This window comes from Glandiceps talaboti, chromosome 2 (assembly GCF_964340395.1).
Source record: "Glandiceps talaboti chromosome 2, keGlaTala1.1, whole genome shotgun sequence".
NCBI lineage: Eukaryota > Metazoa > Hemichordata > Enteropneusta > Spengelidae > Glandiceps > Glandiceps talaboti.
The window spans coordinates 26,112,611-26,132,908 of record NC_135550.1 but is presented as its reverse complement, the minus strand read 5'-3'; the positions used below and the strand labels follow the sequence as shown (position 1 = coordinate 26,132,908).

At 35.4% G+C, this 20,298-nt stretch overlaps 2 protein-coding genes across 2 annotated transcripts; one reads left to right on the top strand and one right to left on the bottom strand.

The window, feature by feature from the left end:
- Positions 1–422: 422 nt before the first annotated feature.
- Positions 423–20,280, bottom strand: LOC144450364 (pinin-like). Its single transcript, XM_078140971.1, has 9 exons — positions 20,156–20,280; positions 19,042–19,137; positions 18,596–18,670; positions 18,002–18,083; positions 17,158–17,255; positions 16,905–16,980; positions 15,983–16,138; positions 15,366–15,504; positions 423–4,247 (listed from the first exon to the last, which is right to left on the bottom strand). The coding sequence occupies exons 1-9, from the start codon at positions 20,278–20,280 to the stop codon at positions 3,760–3,762; spliced, it is 1,335 nt and encodes a 444-aa protein (XP_077997097.1). The 3' UTR covers positions 423–3,759.
- Positions 10,610–11,620, top strand: LOC144453381 (melatonin receptor type 1B-like). The gene has a single exon (XM_078144662.1). It carries the CDS (start codon positions 10,610–10,612, stop codon positions 11,618–11,620), a length of 1,011 nt encoding a protein of 336 aa, XP_078000788.1.
- Positions 20,281–20,298: the final 18 nt, after the last annotated feature.

Here is a 20,298-nt window from a genome sequence, read left to right as displayed (position 1 = left end):
CCATTAAAACATTCATATATATTGACATCTGTATTTAAAGCAGATTGTTGGATTTTAGTATTCTGTCAATGCTCATTTTGTAAATTGTAAGCAAACATTTTCTGTACAACATACACACTATTTCTCATAGCAAAAAAACGCCACTCTGATGCTACATTTGAAAGTTGTATTTTATTACTTACAAATGAAGAAAAATAAAAACATTTGAAGTTGCACATGACTTCTGGAATAGCTAATTGTTTCCAATTCAATATTATACTAAATGTAGTTTATTAATGTTACAGAAATCCTGTGATGAATTATGGGTAACCTTGATGGCATATCTGGTACCCTTTGAATTATTGAAGATCATAATGAATATTGCATCCCACCCCCCACCCCATCCCCTCCCCCAATAACTATAGTTTTCCCTCTCCCCTTAATACCTCTGAGGAGTGTGGCTAAATTCAAGGTACAACTTTTCTAATTATATTTCATAAAACGCACATTTACCACTCATCACAGTATCACAGTTTGACTTCTATCAACCATAACGATATCAATGGTCTAAAGTGAATTTAAAAAAATTTAATTATACACATGTATTATGTATCAGTATGACATATGTCCAAAGAACACGATTTTACTGATAACCATGTGTCTGTGTCCTCAACAATCAAAACAGTAATAGACTACAGAATACATGAGTGTCACAAACTCGCCATCATATTCAGGTAGTTTCCTTTCTAACAAACGTACACACACAAGAAAAAGGAAGCAGAAAGTGGATTTCCAATATCGAGAGTCTGCAAGACTGTAGACTGTAAGATACGTCGTGACATTTCGCCCTCACCGGTCTCCTCTCACACTAGGGGTTGGCCGATGTTTGATGGCACCCCGTCACGGCGTACCTTACAGACTAGCAAGACTGCAGCAATGCCTAAAACATTTCACAATTAAAACTTTTACAACATTTCAGTACATTGATGAAAACAATTAAGAATATCTGAATATACTGAAAGAATGAAATTGTTTTGTTCTCTCAATGCCAGTAGTTAAATCTTGTAACATTCTACCATTTTCCCTCTGCTCTCAAAATGCATTGTCACACTATTTTGTGTTCCAAAACCCTCCCCTCCCAAGAAGAAAACCAATGATTAAAAGAGTGGTTCAAATTGGTCATAAACAACAGGATATTTTATTTTACAGAAATTATACTTGTTCACCCTTTCAAATGACATACATTAATTTCTCAACTCTCGGTTATTTTTCTGATCTCATACAAAATATTGACTGTCCTGTGGGTATATCTATAAATGGTACATGGTGCAGCATCCATCATTGCAGCATGTACAACAACCTATAAAACTTTCCATACTTAGTATTCATTCGTACATTGGGTCCACGCACACACACAATTCTGTACTTCACAAAGATAAAGGCTGTTGTGAGTACAATTATAATAAAAAGTGGAAATAAGCACAGCATATCACATCCAAGTCAAGTCTGTGACATTGGAATACACTCTATATCTTACTAACATCAAAATCATACATATTCTCACAGGTAGTGGATGGCAAGATAAAGTACACCACTTCCATGGCCTATGTGTGACCCCTATGGCAACCCCATATTGTCATCAGTGCAGTTTCAACAGCTGTGTTCCTAAATACAACAGCCAACTCTTATTGACGGAAAGCTAAGAAACCCTTGTTTGGATATACCCATACACAAACAAATATACTCTAAATGTGAAATCTAGGGTCACACATAAGATCAGTACAGTTGTGGGTACTTTGTACCAGCCGATGTATTTCAACTAAAAATCTATTTGGATCTTCTACAAACATAAACTTAAAAGTACATGCAATACGACTACTTATCTAATGTGTCAAAATAAAGAATTAGAATATTAAAAAGTAATAAAAAAGTTCTTCAGCTCCAGTGAAAGGAGACATTCTATTGTAATTTTCAAATCTCTCTTTTTCAATGATTCTTAGATTTGATCGCATCTCATTCTTTTCTCCTAAAAACGAAAAGTTAGCAGCTAGCATAAAAAGTGAATTTAAAATCAGTCATTGAATACCAACGATACAGTATGTCAAACTTTAATAAACATTGCAAATTGTCTAATCAGAAATAAGCTGTTGTTGCTGTAAAGATGCCATCTTCTGATAATTTCATGGAAAGGGATCGAAGATCCTTCTGTATATATACTTTACCCTCGGGGAAATGTGACTGTTTTGGTGTGACCGGCTAGTGCAACACACTTAATCCTAGTGCATACATCATGTCATGCCATGCAACTATCTGGCTGTTGTCATGTGTGAGGGAAAGAAAACACTCACCCCTTGGTATATATCATAGCTTGTTCTCTTCTTTTAATTGATAATCATAAAATTGATGTCTATAAACATATATTTTAGTTCACAAGTACTGGCTTGGATTTGGTATTAGCTTTTAGGTAGTGGATGTGTAGATGACAAAGTCAAGCCAATGCTTGTACACACATTATAATGCTGTAACACCTAGTTTGGTGTACTCCCACAAGCCATGAGAACACCAAAAGCCATCACAACTGTGTTCCTCTATGAGAATTAAATGGAAACTAATAATGTAAAAATATGGAAGTGTTCATGTGGCTTGGCTTTTATACCTTTGAGCATTACCTTTGAGCATTTTTCAGGGTAACTGCTGATGTGGAGGAAAAGCTGGAATGATACTATTATCCAATCATTCCAATTAAACTTTGTTTTTTAGTATTTTGTACATGGTGTAACATACTAGTAGTAATTTGGTCATAGACTGAAAAATACAGTCACTGGTGGTGCTGTGATAAACTCCATTTGTAACTGTGTTTTACAGTCTAATTTCATAGCAGTGCAAAGAAACTAGAATTGTTCATCAGATCTTTCTATTCTATCACAACAGATGGTACTACATGGTATATAGTGAATGATCTGTAGTAAAACTTGAATCATAAACATACTGGGACTAAATTGTGTGATTCTTACATTATATGCATATTACAACAATATGTTTAGTAATACCTTACTGTTGCTATCATAATACTTTCATTGACTAGAAATTTATTTCACTCAATTTAGAGCAGTGGTCCTTAGAGCAGTTTAACCACTCAATGTACAGGATGTATTGTGCTTTTAGTTTTTAATTCAATGAACAAAATTGTCTCCGTCGCTTTTTTCCTACAAGCTGTTGTCTTTTGAAAGGACTTTGCTTGTTGTCTGTGTACCAAAGTTATTTGCATAATGAAATGTTATTTTGTTTATACAAATATTTCATACCTTATTTTTTTATCAAAGTTTTGGTCGTCAGGAACTTTTATATGACATGTAGAAATTTCAGGGAGTATGGATTCATTTTAAATCCTGACTCACTACACCCCACCCTTGTCAAGAATTTCCAATGTCTGGCCAGAAAACAGAAGGAATCACAGCAGACAGTGTTGTGTCTGATTGTTGCCGCTGATCAGGTCATAGAGAAAACTACAATGCAAGATTTTTGCACTGTTGGGAAATAGAAAAGCTATTCCATCATTGTATGCATACATAAAGATGACAGCCTGGGCCCACATCAAAATGTACCATCTTTACTAATGCAGTCAACTGACAGAAGAAAAGATAGACTTTTTCACTGCTAGGAGTGATCCCCAACTAATGCAGAAATCAAGTAATTGCAGTAATATAAGTGATACTACATGACATATATGACAGTACATATCAACATTTATACTTACGTGTATACTATACATTATTAATACTAATCTTCTTCCATGGTTTCATCTTCCATCACTTCAATATTGGTGGTACTTTGCCTTACTCCTTCCCCCTCCTCATTTTCCCCATTTCTTTCTCCATCACTGTGTTCCTCAATTTCCTCCTCCTTTTTCTGAGTTTCCTCCTCCTTTATCATCACTACCTCCTTACCTTCCTTACCTGTTACACTTATTTCATTATCTTCTTCCTCTTCCTGTTCCACCTGTTCAGTCTTCACTGTTACCATGGTGTTATCAGTTTCCATGGCTACCTGAGGTTCAATGATCTCGATAGTATTGCTATCTTCAGGCAGATCATCCATTTCAACCTCATTGTCATGGTCACCCTCCTCCCCTTTCTTAACCCCTTTTATTTTCTTATCATTTTCTATTTCTTCTTCCTTCTTTCTTCTCTCTTCTCTAAACAATTCAATTTCCTTTTCTTCCTGTTTGATTTCTTTTTCAGTATTTTTTCTCCTTTCTGTCATCATTTCTAAAAAAAAAACCAAGCAATATTCTTTTTAGTCCAACTTTTTATATTAAGACCGAGTCTGACACATCAAAATATTACTAATTTCTTCCAAAACTTTCAAAAATACACAAACAGCACAATAAAATGATCATACAGTTTGATTTAAATTACTTTGTGAGCATTTATACAATGCAAGTGAAAAAATACAAAACTAAAATTACGAGATGACAACTGAAAGAGTCAGGTTTTCATTGTTTATCATACATTGTACATAACAAACAAATATATGACTGCTATTCTATTCCTGCAAAGGGTACTGTCCTCTTGCAAAATTTATAAATAACACATCTGTACTATCTATTGTAAAGGCTATCCGTGCAGACATTAAATCACTAAAGTATGACATGAGAAAAGTTACCAAAACCGTGAATGAGATCCAAACGAAACAAGACGAATTGGTTGAGGAAAATAAAAAAATGTCAGACAGAATTGCAGAATTGGAACGCGAAGCTGTTGGACTTCGTTCTCAAACTTGTCGAAATAACCTAATTATCAGAGGGTTAAAGGAAGACAGAAATGAGACTTGGGACGACTGTGAGAACATGGTTCGTGTAATGCTAAAGACAGAATTAGACATGGAAAAAGCGGACGACGAGAAAGAAGTACAAATTGAACGAGCACATAGACTTAACGTAAGAACGAAAAAAGACTACCCGCGACCGATTATCGTCAAGTTCCTATCGTACAAGACTCGCTCGGCAATATTACAGAAAGCGCGGGGCACTTTGACCAAGGATTCTGGGCTTAGCGTAAGTGAAGATTTTCCACCCACAGTTCGGCGTGCTAGGAAAAAACTTATTCCTTTTCTCGTAAAGGCTAGAGACGAAGGAAAACCAGCTTACTTATCATATGATAAATTGGTAATTGAAGGTAAAAGGTATAAAATTAGTGACAAAACAAATGAACTAGTTTCTATTTAGAGGTGTGGCCAGGCCCCGGTAACAAATTGTTCACATAGAGAAAACATATGTAGCGATAGAATTTCTTATATCAACTCGGTTAAAAATATTCAATCCATTGTTGCTTGGAATGCGAGGGGGTTGAAAGCACACGTCCATGATACTGCCATCAAGAAATACTTTTCTAAGTTTTCCATAGTTTGTGTATCAGAAACTTGGGCTGAGTCAATGAACGATTTTTTCGACTGGCTACCAACTCACAAGTGTTACTCTACTTTCAGGAAACGAACCAGTAATTTCGGAAGATATTCAGGTGGTGTTTGTTTATTTATTTTGAAAGAAATAGATAAATACGTGAAAAGAATTCAGAGAGAATATGAGAATGTTGTATTTTTGCAAATTGACCGTACAGCTCTTCAAACACCACGTGATATCATTGTTGGTGGTGTTTACATCTCACCTGAGGGTTCCATAATTTACAGTGAGGGTGAACCAAATGGTATTTTAAGGTTAGAAAATTATATTGTTGAATTATGTACACAGTTTGATAACTTTGATTTCATATTATTAGGAGACTTTAATGCGAGAGTTGGGAATTTACCTGATTTTGTTGTAGATTGTGAAGAAAATAACACTTTTCATCAACTGGAATACGAAACAGACGACTTTGAAATACCAAGGAAATCGCGAGACAATGTAGTGAATAATTTTGGTAGGTCGTTAATTGAATTATGTTACAAGCAACATGTTCATTTAGTAAATGGTCGGTGTCAAGGTGATAGTGAAGGGAATTACACCTGCTGTACGAGTAATGGAGTCAGCATAGTCGATTATGTAATACTTAGCTCATCTTTATTTAATTTTATTCATGAGTTCACAGTCGGTACACTGGATGTTTCGGATCACTTTCCTATCCAGTGCTCATTTTCCTTCCCAAGTGATGATGTAGTAAATAATACCGATAATGTAAACGAACATTCAATACAACTAGAAACTTGGAACAAATTTCGTTGGAAGCCTAGTTTAGTGGAGAATTTTAAACAAAGATTACAGGATGATTTGTTCACTCAGTTGCATCACGTGTTTTATCAGGCTATAGAATGCTTTGATTTAGACAAAGCACTGAATACTTTAACTGAGATTTACTCAAGGGCTGGAGTTGGCATGATGATATCTAGTGGAAATGAACAACTTAAGGGTTGTAGTGATAACAATAAACCGTGGTGGGATAGAGATTGTTTATTTGCAAGAAAGAAGAAGTTTGAACTATTAAATAACTACCGTAGATCAAATGCTCAAAATGATCTAATACATTACATTGAAGCACGAAAGGGTTATAAAATAATTTGTAGAACCAAAAGTAAAGAGTACAAAACAAAACAGCGTAACATTTTATTAGTTAATGCGAACGACCCTTCTAAGTTTTGGAAAAATATCAAAGAAATTAGAGGTGCTAGAAAAAGTTGTTCTCCCACCGACAAGATTAGTTCAAATGTATGGTTAAATTATTTTAAAGAATTACTGAACACTTCGCCACTGACTGTAGATTGTTCTTTTGATAGGAAAATTACAGAAGATCTTCTTAAGCATGACAATTTGTGTGAGTTATGTAACCTTAACTTACCATTGGATGTCAATAGAGAAATCACATTAACGGAAGTCAGCAAGTGTATTAATGATCTACAAAACTGCAAGTCACCAGGACCCGATGGACTTGTAAATGAAATGTTCAAAAACAGTAATGATATTCTCCACCAATGTTTATGTGATCTGTTTAATGTAATTCTTAAAATAGGTACATTTCCTAGTAGTTGGGGGAAAGGAATAATTTATCCACTTCATAAAAAAGGTCCTTTGACCGAAGTTAATAATTTTCGTGGGATTTCTCTGTTATCGTCCATGAGTAAGATTTTCACTAAAATTATTAATAAGCGTTTAGTGAGTTGGGCGGACGAAGCATTCATAATCAATGAAGCACAGGCTGGCTTTAGAAAGGGATACAGCACAATGGACAATATTTTCACACTACAATCTTTAGTTCAAAAATATTTAACTCAGAAAAAGGGTCGTATGTATTGTATTTTTATCGACTTTTCTAAAGCGTTCGACCGTGTAACCCACAGGTACCTGTGGCACAGATTAATATCTTATAACTTACATGGAAACATTTTGAAAGTTCTTAGATCTATGTACGACAATATTGAATCTTGTGTTCTTTGTAATGGTGGATTAACAGATTATTTTAATTGTAAGGTTGGCACCAGGCAAGGGTGTATGTTGAGCCCTCTTCTTTTCAGTTTATTTATAAATGAGCTTACTGCTTATATGAACAAGAGTAACAATGGAGGAATTTTTGTAAATAATGATTTCAATAATCTAGGCATCATTATGTATGCTGATGACGTTGCTGATGTTGCAGACTTGCCTATACATTTACAAAGGAAATTGAATCAACTTGAATTGTTCTGTGATCATTGGGGTATGTCAGTAAATTTAGACAAGTCTAAAATTATGGTTTTTAGGAATGGGGGTATTCTTAAAAAGTATGAGAAATGGTTTTATAGGGGATCGCCGGTAAATGTTGTCAAACACTATAATTATCTTGGAATACTCTTTTCTTCAAGGCTTTCTTGGTCACCTGCCAAGGAGAACCTGTCTTCTAAAGGAAATAAGGCTATTTATCAAATTCAAGTTGTTATCAAAAAACTAGGCGGTCTTCCCCTAATCCAGGCCTTTAAGCTTTTTGACACGTGTGTTGTACCAGTGATCTGCTATGGCGCTGAAATTTGGGGATATGAATATACCCCGATCACTGAACGTGTACAATTCAAATTTTGTAGATTTCTTATGGGTGTGAACTCATCTGTAAACTCAGAAGTACTTCTGGGTGAGTGTGGTAGATTTCCACTTTCTAGTGTGTATATGAAGCGATGTATCTCTTACTGGCTGAAACTTGTACAAATGAACAATACTCGTTACCCAAGAGCGTGTTACGAAATGTTAAAACATCTAGACTCTGCTGGTAGGACCACATGGGCAACAAAGATAAGAGAATTATTATTTAGCTACGGTTTCGGGGTTGTTTGGTTTGAACATCAGGTGGGGGACCCAAAAACCTTTTTAAATTTGTTTTGTAAAAGACTACAAGATTGTTACAGACAAGATTGGTCAGCCTCACTTAATGACTCTCGACGCATGCGCAGTTATGTAAATTTTAAGTCAATGCTTGAACCTGAACTGTACCTCTCATGCGTTAAAATCATAAAATTTAAATTTGATCTTGCTAAGCTCCGTTGTTCTAGTCACAATTTAGCAATTGAAGTGGGACGCCATTGTAATCCACCAATTCCTGTTGAACTTAGAGTGTGTCTATATTGTAAAAGACAAGGTTTTACAGTTGTTGAGGATGAATGTCATTTTATATTGTTTTGCCCCTTATATAACGACCATAGAGTAGATTTTATTCCTCAAAGATTTAGAGTTCATCCCACGAAAGAAAAATGTTTTTCCTTACTGGCATGCAAGAATGAAGTAGTCCAATACAAACTATCAGTTTTTGTTCATAAAGCTTTCAACACTCGTACTACTTTTGTACAGCAAACATAGATGTATATGTTCTCCCCTGTCATATTTTTACCTTTAAGTATTTTTCCGTTAATTATTAGTAGAATGATATTCAGTTCTTTGTTCTTTTTCTTCTCTATTGTTATGTAAAATGTTTTGTGCGATGGGCCGAGGCCTTAGCATTTGAAATAAACTACTACTAGCCTTCTTTCAAGAGGCCTACTGATTCATAAATAACACATCCAGTGCAAATGTGTTGTTCCTGTTGAGGGTACTGTCCTATTGGAGGTTACACTATCAATGAAATCACTGCAAATCTCATACATGGAAATGTTGCTGATTAGTAGGACTACTACCTTATCTGACCTTACAATTCCAATTATGTATACATGGCCTGACTTTTTAAATTGAACTCAGCTAAGGGTACTGTCCTCTCAGAGATTACACTATCAATGAAATCATTATATATGACATGCATGTAATAACAGTGCCATTACACTGCAATGTAGGAAATTGTAATGTAGCCACTAATCCCAATTCTTAGAATTCAGTGTATGTGATTGATCACCATTCAGAACAGATTAGCTTTGAGCATATAGTACTGTGTAGCAAAGTTAATAGCTCTCTTTAACAGTACAATCACTGAAAATTCTCACTAGGGAATACTAAATCAAATCAATCTAAGTCATTGCATGCACTGCATTCAGTAATTATCAAAATATAATGACGGTACAGAATTAGTCAACAAATGAGAAGACTTCGTCAAAACCTGATAATCAACTACATGTACACATGTATATACACACACATGAAGGCACACACAGACCCAACTATAAAGACAGATACATGCATGACTGCATGCACAGACAGGCATAATGATACACACACACACACACACGTATGTACATGCATGCGTACATACATGCATGCGTGCGTACGTACGTGCGTACGCACGTACATACATACACACATACATACATCCAAATTCTCACTTGTGACTGTAAACAGTGTAGTGTGTGAGAGAGTAGTGTGTGAAAGAGTGAGAGTACTTGACAAGTAAATCAGTAACTACTTAAACAACTCTCGGTACCTGCTATAGCTTTTTACTTTATGCTAGGGGGTCAAAATAGGACAAGAAGGTTGACTTATTCTCACATGCACCTATAGTAATGCGTGTGAAGTGTGTGGAGCAGAAGTTATGGTGTCGCCCAAGAAATCAAAAGTATTCTATTCATGTACTACTGAGAATTGCAATAACAACTTGGCAGTGTCAATGACTTATTGAATCCTACATATTGAGGACATGGCACAGAGGGAGACTTTACATTACAGTCAATGACCCTACAAAAACAAGGTCAATTATCTCACACTCACAGTGAAGACAGATGGGTCACATGGGAATACATTCATCACCTGACTTTTTTTTATAGTAAAATCATTTATTAGTTCTGTACACACAATGATGTGGATATATATCACATCTACTATAGCTTTTAACAATGCAGGAAATGTGCATCCAAATACAAAGTGATGTAAAAATGCCCCGGAAACACCTGACTTAATGTACCCTCTTAGTTTTTATCTGCAGGGAAATTCTCAGAAAGGAAGCCATGCCGTGCCGCTACTGAGAATTGGGAAGGCTATGGCAGTATATAATAAAGGGTGACTGCATGTGTTGGCAAACACTCAATAGATGTGAAAGACAGAGGGCCTCCAATCATCTCTAAAATACATATCTTTCGGACAATATCGTCATCACATCTCAACTTCGAAAGACAATATTCATATTGGGAAAAGAGAACTGCATTGCTGATTTTTATCTGTCCTTACATACATGTAATTGATGGGACAGCAACTGCCATGAATTCAAGTGATATGGATAGTTTATCCACAGTTGACCACTACAATCAGTTATTGCCATGGACCACTATTCAGATCTGTGTATTGGCGGTTCTGAGTGTAACTGGAATTTTGGGTAATGCACTCACAATACTGGCTGTTTTCACTACCCGGAAATTACAAAGTGAACCCAACTACTTGATTGTCAACTTAGCAGTAGCTGACATCATTGTTTGCCTTGTTCTGGAACCAATCTATGGTGTCATCATTCTCAATGCTGAATGGATCGTAACAGATGCAGCTTGTCAAGCAATTGCTACAGTAACACTAACAGTGATGGGAGCTTCAGTTTTGACTTTTGTTGCCATAGCAATCAATAAATGTATCAATATTGAAAAAGTTCGGCCAACTAATCAAGGTCTCCCTGCACAACGCATGGGTAAACAGATATACATTGTGTGTGTGGTAATTTGGACTTTACCACTTCTTTTCTCTCTACTGTTCTTGTTTAACATCGTGGAGTTTGGAGAACTTGCCTACAACCCCACCACTCGGACATGCACTATAGTGTCCTTGAGTGGAACAAGACTCCTACAATTTAACATGACATGCTTGGGAGTGTGTTACACTTTTGTGATTTTTAGCTACATCAAGATCTATACAGTTGTACACAAAAATAGTATGCGTATAAGCAGCTTTTCCAGCAAACTACAATACAACAACAACAACAACAAAACGATTTTCAGATGTCAACATGCAAAGAACACAAAGACTAAAGTACTCATTAATGTTAGCATTCCCTTTATATTGTTTAGTATTTGTTTGTTACCATCTGTGATCCTAACTTCAAGCACAACTCGCAGTACAAGCAGTGTGCTACAACCTATAGGAGTACTAGCTACATTTCTAGCCTTTGCTAATTCATCTGTCAACATTCTCATTTATGCTTGTCGGAATAAGGCATACAGACATGCCTACTATAACATTTTAACAAGGCAAGTCACAAAAAGAGAAATAGATGTGATTGTCTAAGTTGTGAAAATGGCAAGTACTACAAATGATTTTAGTGCTATAGTATATATTTTTCTATTCTGCTTGTCTTTGACAAGTACTGAATTAACATTTTATAATGAATTACAAAATAGATTTTGCACAGTTGATTTGAAGAAATTCTCTCAAAAATCCAGCACATTAGTACAAAGAATTCTTCAATTCAATGTAATTTTGTAAAAATTTCTGATGACCTAATAAACCTTCTGACTTCAGACATTTTGTGTACAACTTTGCTTGTTCAATTATTCTATATGTGTGTTATCTGTATGTTTGGTATGTTGTGGTTCATTTTTAGCTCTCAAAGGGATATTTTGATTCTGTCTGTCTGTCTGTCTGTCTGTCTGTCTGTCTGTCTGTCTGCCTGTGTCATTGCTTTCCCAAGGTCATTGTTCAAGTGAAATTCGGTACACACTAGTTATGTGTACACCTGATTAATTTTTCAGCAAATCTATGCATAATAATCACCCCAATTTGCATATTATCAAGTGTTTTTCCTTATAGAATTTGATTGAATGAAATAAAACTGGCAGATGTATACTTCATGCGTGACACAGTGTATGACAATTTATTTTGAGTGACACTGCACTGTTAAATTTTTTGAGCAAAATATGTGTGTATTAATTTAGCATGACTAGCACAATAAAACAGATTTCTCAATATGGCCTCCTTTTCACAAACTAAAACTAAAAGAGTATATCTGATTATTTTATTGGCTGATGAAATTAAATCAACCAGGCACACAAGACATCTGAAATTCAAGAGGCTGTACAAAGGTGCATTTAGGATACAGTTTGCAATGGAGAAAGACAGCAACAACTAATTGTACCAACTCAGCCCTGTACTCTGTAATCCCTATACCAATGTCACAATATTCGATGTTTGTCTTCAAAATAATTTAGGTAAAGACATATACTGGGCCCAGTGTCTTCTAGTCTTGCCCTCTTTAAATTTATCATCTCTCCTATCCCTTAAAAGTTAAATGACAATTTATACATGATAATCTACAAGGTCTATATTAGTGTTACTTATTTATTAGTAAAGCTAGCACAATAGAGGAAATATTCAACCTTATAACATGATACACAAGCCAAGTTGAACAAAAAATATGGAATTTATACCCTGACCATCCTATGTCACGACAACACATGTCTATGTCACTGGTTCTACAGTCTTTGAAATATGACTCCTATGAGTCGAAACGTTCAAAATAGCCATTACTTTCCCCGATTTTTCTATTATATTACTCGCTGGTATAATTATGTTATTCTCCAAAATGTTTTCCTTATTCTGTTCAAAAGTACTCATGACCTAAGGGAATCAGTGTGTTCACAAGAGTTATAGACAGACCTTTTCATGACTTCTTTTTTTCCTGACATTTCAGAGAATTAGAAAACGAAAGTGTACAGAAGTCATTGTATATTTCCAAGTAGGGCAAAAGTGATGTATGAGAGAATGACTCAACTTCACAGAAATGCTGGTTGTACATGGTTACCGCACTGATGTTTGAAGCTAGGTCAGATGTCATGCTGATCAACTTTTAATAGTCTCTTTTAATATCACAGTGAGAACCAAAATTGGTTGACAGATAAACAGGAATTTTGTATGGCATTGGCATTTTAGTACACATGAATTACACTCAAATCCATGTTGATGTAAATTCACAGTAGTCACTTTTGAGCTAACATTCAATTCAAGGATGGTCCTAGTACAAAATATTCACGTTATTGACAATTATATTATAGCATTACCAATTCCAGTGAATTTTGTGACGTCATCGCTGTACATTATTACTGATAATGTACTCCGTTATTGGGCATCGCGGCCCCGGAACGAGCATAACAATACAAGCTTATGTCCGTAAGGCAATAAAGGTGTGGGTATTTAAGAACAGGGAAATTATGGGGTAAACACCATAAGAATTGTGTGTGTACATGTACGTACGTCGCTATTCAGCTTCCGGGCAGAACATGGCAGACGATGTTCAGCGCTGTGTATATTATACGTTGTTTTGCGTTTCTCTGTCTACAAATTCACTGGAATTAGCAAAACTATAAAATAATAACAATAATGTACGCCCTCCCAGTCCATAATGGACTCAAGCAAACTTTGCACTCCATAATGAGCTCGGCTGTCGCCTCGCCCATTACGTCGTTCAAGGTTTGCTTTCGTCCATTATGGGCTGGGAGGGCGTACATTATTGTTTAATTAATAATAACAACATTGATCTCAAACAAGGAGACACATAAGCTCTCAAAATCTGTGTTACCTGAAAAGCTGGGTGTCAGTCAGTGGACAATGAATATAAGCTTATTGACATGCTAATTAATTTTCAATCTTAGCAGTTGCAGTAATTAACTAATCAAATGATCATTACTTTTAAATTTACATCTTCATATCTCTTCTGGGTAACACACATGTAGCAGATGATTTAAATATTGATGTATCTCCTTCAGAAATATATTTATTTAGTGCAGACAATATCTCACCATCTTGTTTTCAAGGAAACTGACATTCTTTTACTTTCGTTTATAATAACACAGTTCTTAATGGCCATATTGGATTCTGAAATGGCTACATCTTTATATAAAGTTAACCTCTATTTCAAATGTTTGTACAGTGACCCCTCATTTAAACAGTTTTAACAGTTTATTTTTGAGGCACATGCGACGTTAAATGTTACTATTATGTAAAAAGGCATGGTAAAGTCTATTTGGCCTTTCAGACAAATAATTACACCAGTCATTGTAACATAAACCCTTCAGCTCAATACGCTCAGTTCAATATATTTTCTGTTTTGACTCTAAAGGCAAAGTTAGTCGAATCAATAGTCAGTATAAAATACACGTCTACAATCCTGGAATTGGTGACCATCATCTTCCTCACTTGATTCACCACCAGACGAACTATCATTACCGCTAGCATCCAGTTCAAAGGAATATGGTTGAATTACACCATAATATGTTACATGTAAAGCTGGACAGTATGTGTGTCTGATGAATAGTCAATGTCATATTCTGACAAAACCCCATTGTGAAGTTGACCTTCAGACTTAGCTATAATGGCTTTGCATATACAGATACACTGAAGAAGCCTATTGTTTTCTTGGAATAATGTCTTAACTGTCAAAAATCTGGCTTATCCATATGCAAATGAGAAGTGCTCTGTGCTGGGCCGAGAGTGGCTCATTTTTCACACAATTTCTTGTGTCAAGAGTTAGTTTTTACTGTCACAAAATCCAATTTCCTTTATTTTTATGGCAAAATACATATAAAAATGAAAAAAATTATTATACTTTGCATGTACATTTTAATTAGTGTACATTTGTTCAAATTGATATTTCCCAAAAGAGTTGATAGTAACATCACACATGTACACAAGCAAGAAAGTCACATAAGAAACTCACTAGTTAGATTTTCCATTCTATATTTCCATTTTATATCCATCCACCTATCCATCCAATGTCCATCCACACACACACACACACACACACACACACACACACGCACACACATATATACCTACATACACACATATACATGCATACATACATGCATACATACATACATACACACACACATGCATATGTATATACATACATACATATGTATACATATACACATTCTTACATACATAATTGCATACAAGTTCATACACACTACTAAATAAATAAATTAAATAAACAAAATACATAACTTAGCATATATTGTAGCAAAAGATAACTTACTTTCTATCCTGTCTTTGGACTCTTTGAGCAGTTTGCTAGATGCTGATGACATCTTTGCTGGTAAATAGAAGATATGTGGCTTGCTTTTGGTTCTGATAAACTTACATAAGTGTTTATTATGAGTATCCCATTCTTCTTGCTGAGAGAGTGACAAAGAAAATGTAACAGTAATACATCAATGGTTAAAGTACAAAGCTTTGGACAAACTCACTAGTGACTAGGTAGGATGCAAAGAATATAGGGAAGTTGTACAAAACACACAAGTCATACCGGACCGTATGCCCATTTTTTTTTTTTAACGACGAGTGGTGTACACAGATTGGGAGGCCCAGTGTGCCCAAAAATCAACATAAGACATTTTGTTGTGGACCAAAATGATGAAAATGAAGTTTTCTTATGTGTCATCACATAGTAAGTGGTTGGGGAACACCACATCTTGGTGTGTTGCAAGAAGTTACATTGCAAGGTGCTAGTGAGGTGTGAAATTGCAAGATGCCAGTGGGATGTCAAATAAGTGTACCAACACATTCAATCATGTATATTATGCATGAATACACCAGTCCAGTCAAAACAGAATACACTACAAAATCATCACAGAATCACTTGACAAAACTAACCATTTGTGCAAGTTCCATTAATCTTTGTAGTTTGTTTAATTCGATCTGCTTACTCCTTCTCTCCTGGAATAATTCTCTCCTCTCAGTTGCTATGGCTTGTTTTTCTTTCTGAGCCTGATCATCTAATTTCTTTTCTATTTCCAACCTTCTAGTATCCTATAAGAAAGAACGACATAAGTATTGTTAGCGTTACACATCATCTCCTGATTTGGTTGATTTCTTTTTTATGGCTTAGAAAAACGAAAATAAAATCTCACCATGAACTGTGAGGGCAGTCTAACAGCAATTAGCTAAATCTCAGACCCAGTACACATGTAGGGTCTATGGCTAAACATAGACCTGTGGGTGGAGGAGGGTCTATGGGCTAAATCAATGATTTGGGCACAATACTACCAGAGTTACTATGTTGATGATGGAGGTTCATATTAGGAACAACAGGAGAAGAAACATCTAACACATGTTTACAACATTTGGTCAGAAGTTTAAAACACATTTTTGATAAGATATCAAATATCTTGACATAAATTTTCTTCATAAGAACAAAAACCTTCCATAACAAAGTTTTACAATATGTGCTTGGCTTGAATCAAAATGAGATAACACTAAAAAACACAGTGATAAACACCATTCAATTTCATTATTTAATATGCTATGTGCCGCTTATCAGAAAGATAAAAGATTTCTTAGTTTGGCCACTAGGAGTGCTATTGAGAAGTATATTCCCAACCTGGTATGTGGGACACATTTTGGAAATCATTCAAGTACAAGTCGATGGTAATCTAATTTACTTGGAACAGTGCTGCTCTTTTTCTGTATAATTCTTATGAAATTGTGAAGTTCTTTTACATCCTTAGTTTGTATTTTTCTATTCTTGTAGTACCAGTTTCACTTTTCTTTCATCATGGCATTCTTTGATTTTTACCTTCTCTGTCTTTTGTGTGGCATCAGCTTTGAATCTTTGAAGAGTGCCCAATAGGAGACCAAACATGCGCCGATTCCTGGAGTAGTAAAATAGCAACAAAAAATTTGTGATGAATGAAGTGCAAATCACAGAGAATAAATGGCGAGATGTAGCTTAGAAGCAGTTTCAGTAAGATTGTAGCTCATGTCTTACCAGCATTTGTACAAAGAGATAATGAGTCCGAAATCATTACAGAAATCAATATATTACTGACCTTGCCAATCCCTTCTTGTCCTGGGAGCTTTCAGCAATGGAATCTTTGCGAGTTCTTGAATCTTGAGGGGTAGCTACCACTGACGACTGTAATGCTGGCTGTGAAGAAACCATTATAGTGATATTAGTCAACATAAAGTCAGTCAACTACTTGAATACAAAGCACACTGACTTGTCATTTTTTAAAATAATAATAATAATAATGTTTATTTATCAGATATATACGCTACTGCACATACAATGAAATACGTCTTGGTTTTGCAAGATACAGACAAGCATGCACTTTAATTTAGTTTATGTCACACTACTACAAACTTTCAGTATAATTAAATGTACAACTTTGTACCATTACATTTCATCTGCTACTAGATGTCCATCAAAACACAACTTTAATACTCAGGTTAAGTACATCCTTGTTGTTTATTTCCCTTTCTCAAAGTGGATTAATCATCTCGTAAAAAACCTTCTAAGAAATCTAAATTAATTTCTTACATTTTACAAATTCAAGGTAAAGAGGTAAACCAACCCATGTCTCAAATGTCAAAAAGTGTTATGTTGCAAATCACACAAACACAAATGCTTGACTGTTGACTGTTGAGTGACAGCACAGCAAGTAACTCACAATAATTTTTTCCCCCTTTTTTTTTTAATTTGATAAGAAGGAAAAAGGAATACACGACAAAACAAAGTACAACTAAACCACAAGACTAATACAGACAACCAGAACACTCACAATAATCTTAATATAAAGTATTTTCCAGGTAACCTAACAAACTAAACTTGTCACATGTAAATGCAAGAAATAGTGAAGAGTTCTTTATATGTCTAAAGGGTTGTACACCTACCTTATGCTCAAAAATATCATCATCATCATCTTCATCGCTGTCCCTCCGACGACCTCCTCCAAATCCTGGTCGACCACCTAGTCTAGAAATGACAGGAATAAAGTCATAGTAATGTGAGCTGTAAGTTTAAAGTAAATTGAAAAGTGACCCTACAATAACACCTGTGCAAATTCTAAACAATTTCCTTCATCTAGGAGAATTTATTAATATACATGTTCAATAAAAAATATTCAATATTGTTGATGTAACAGTTTAGGACATGAAGTACTGCATATGTAGTAGTGGTACTCAAAATCTGTCCAATATTACAAACACTCATACCAATTTACACATGTAGAACTCAAAATCTGGTCTATGTTAATGCTAGTTAAAAAACTGAATAAGTTTCACAAGAGGACTTAGAAGTTACAAGTTTTGGCATATTTGTACACTGACCAAATGAATTTGAGTAGAACAGTCTGAGTCATACAATGATTCAAACCTAAATGAATTGTACACATGTATACAATGTAAGTATGTCCATGTTTTACTGACACTGGTACATACAGAGTGACGTCAGTATTAACAAATGAACACAGTGTGTCTGATATTTACCTGCTGAAAGCACTTCCTCTGGCTCTCTTGAGAGGTGGTCCTCCTCCTCCTCCTGGTCGGTCCAATGAATCCCTCCTACACAGGTACAAAAACATACAACGGTCACCATTATGATGTTCAACAGGGGATTATGAGATACTGGACATACAATGTAGGAATGATCCCAATTGCAATCTTATAAGGCCTCTATTCAAACTAAACTTGACAAAGTAGTTCATAATGTACAGTAGCTAAGTCATACCATAGACTCTCCACCATGGTGGAGGGTCTATGGTCATACAAAATGGAGTTTAGGGACAACACATTTATATGTCAACATTTATCTGATTACCATTACTAATCTACACATACAGTCAGTATGAAACACAGCACCTATTGAGATTACTTACACCTATCATGTCATCAAAGGTTTCACAACTATATGTACTGAGATTGAAATGACATACCTGATGACCCTGACGTCTGAATTTCTACCCCTGAAGTTTTGACCTCCTACTGAGACTCTTCTTTGATCTCGTTCTCCAACACCACCAGTACCTGGTCTGTAAAACAAAAAGGTGTCACAGTCACTATCACATGCAAATTCATGTATCTTAATAGCTTTATGGGATCTGGGCCCTCAGACTGTAATGACGTCATCTGTCATGTATCAGCCTAGTAATATATATGCAGAAATCATGTTACAATAACATAAATCACATCCCCTTGAGTTTTGTGAAGTTGCCAATTTGCATTTCTTCTGACTATGAGTAGTAAATCATTGCCTGCCTTGGATATACTAATATTCACAGGGTTCTTTGATAGACATAGTTTTATCGTATCCATTGTTTAGATACAAAAAAGTAGGTCAAGGCATGGAAGTATAACCCACAGGGTCCCATTTCAACTCGCCCTAATTTCAACTTTTACAGGCTTTCAAAATCCCATAGGAAAGTAATTTGCAGATATTTACAATATGATTTACATTTGCAAGTATTTAAGGTTACAATACTACGTCTTAAAACGTAAAAAATACCGTACATAAACACTGACTTTTCAGTTTGATTTATCCCTCCCTTGTTTTGGTAGGAAAACTAGACCTTTACATGTTAACAGCTATTGAAAATATAACAAACAATCAGCCAAAAAATCCGATACACACTGATATTGGGACGATTTGAAATTAGGGCGAGTTAAAACTGGGACAAAATGATCGGCCCGTCACTGGTCAAAGGGTGTTCATGTACATGTTTGAAAGTTTACACCATAACGTTCTACTGACGTCGCTATTACAAGCAACGTCGAAATGGCATGTCTGCAGAATGCTCAAGACGGTTGCATCAATATAGCGAGTATAATTATATGGATTTTCGTATCTATATTTTCCTTAACGCAAAATTAGTGTTTACAAGTTACGTTTCATCTTACAAGTCACCCATTTACCCTTATTATTTTGTGTCTCAAGTTGTACCCGACAGCACAATGTATTGCCAGGCGCAGCGTCTCTGGTATGGTGTTTGGTATATCATATGCCAATACTCTGCTTCAATACGACTCAATTTTAACATAATTGAAACCTACCTTCTCTCTATCGGATCTCTACCAGTAAGTTTTTTGATATTTTCATCAACGCTCAGCAAACTTTCTTTGGCCTTTGCTAGCTTTTCTTGCAGATCAGCAACAGAACCACGCGACTCGTCCGCCATGATTGATTTGTAGTAGCG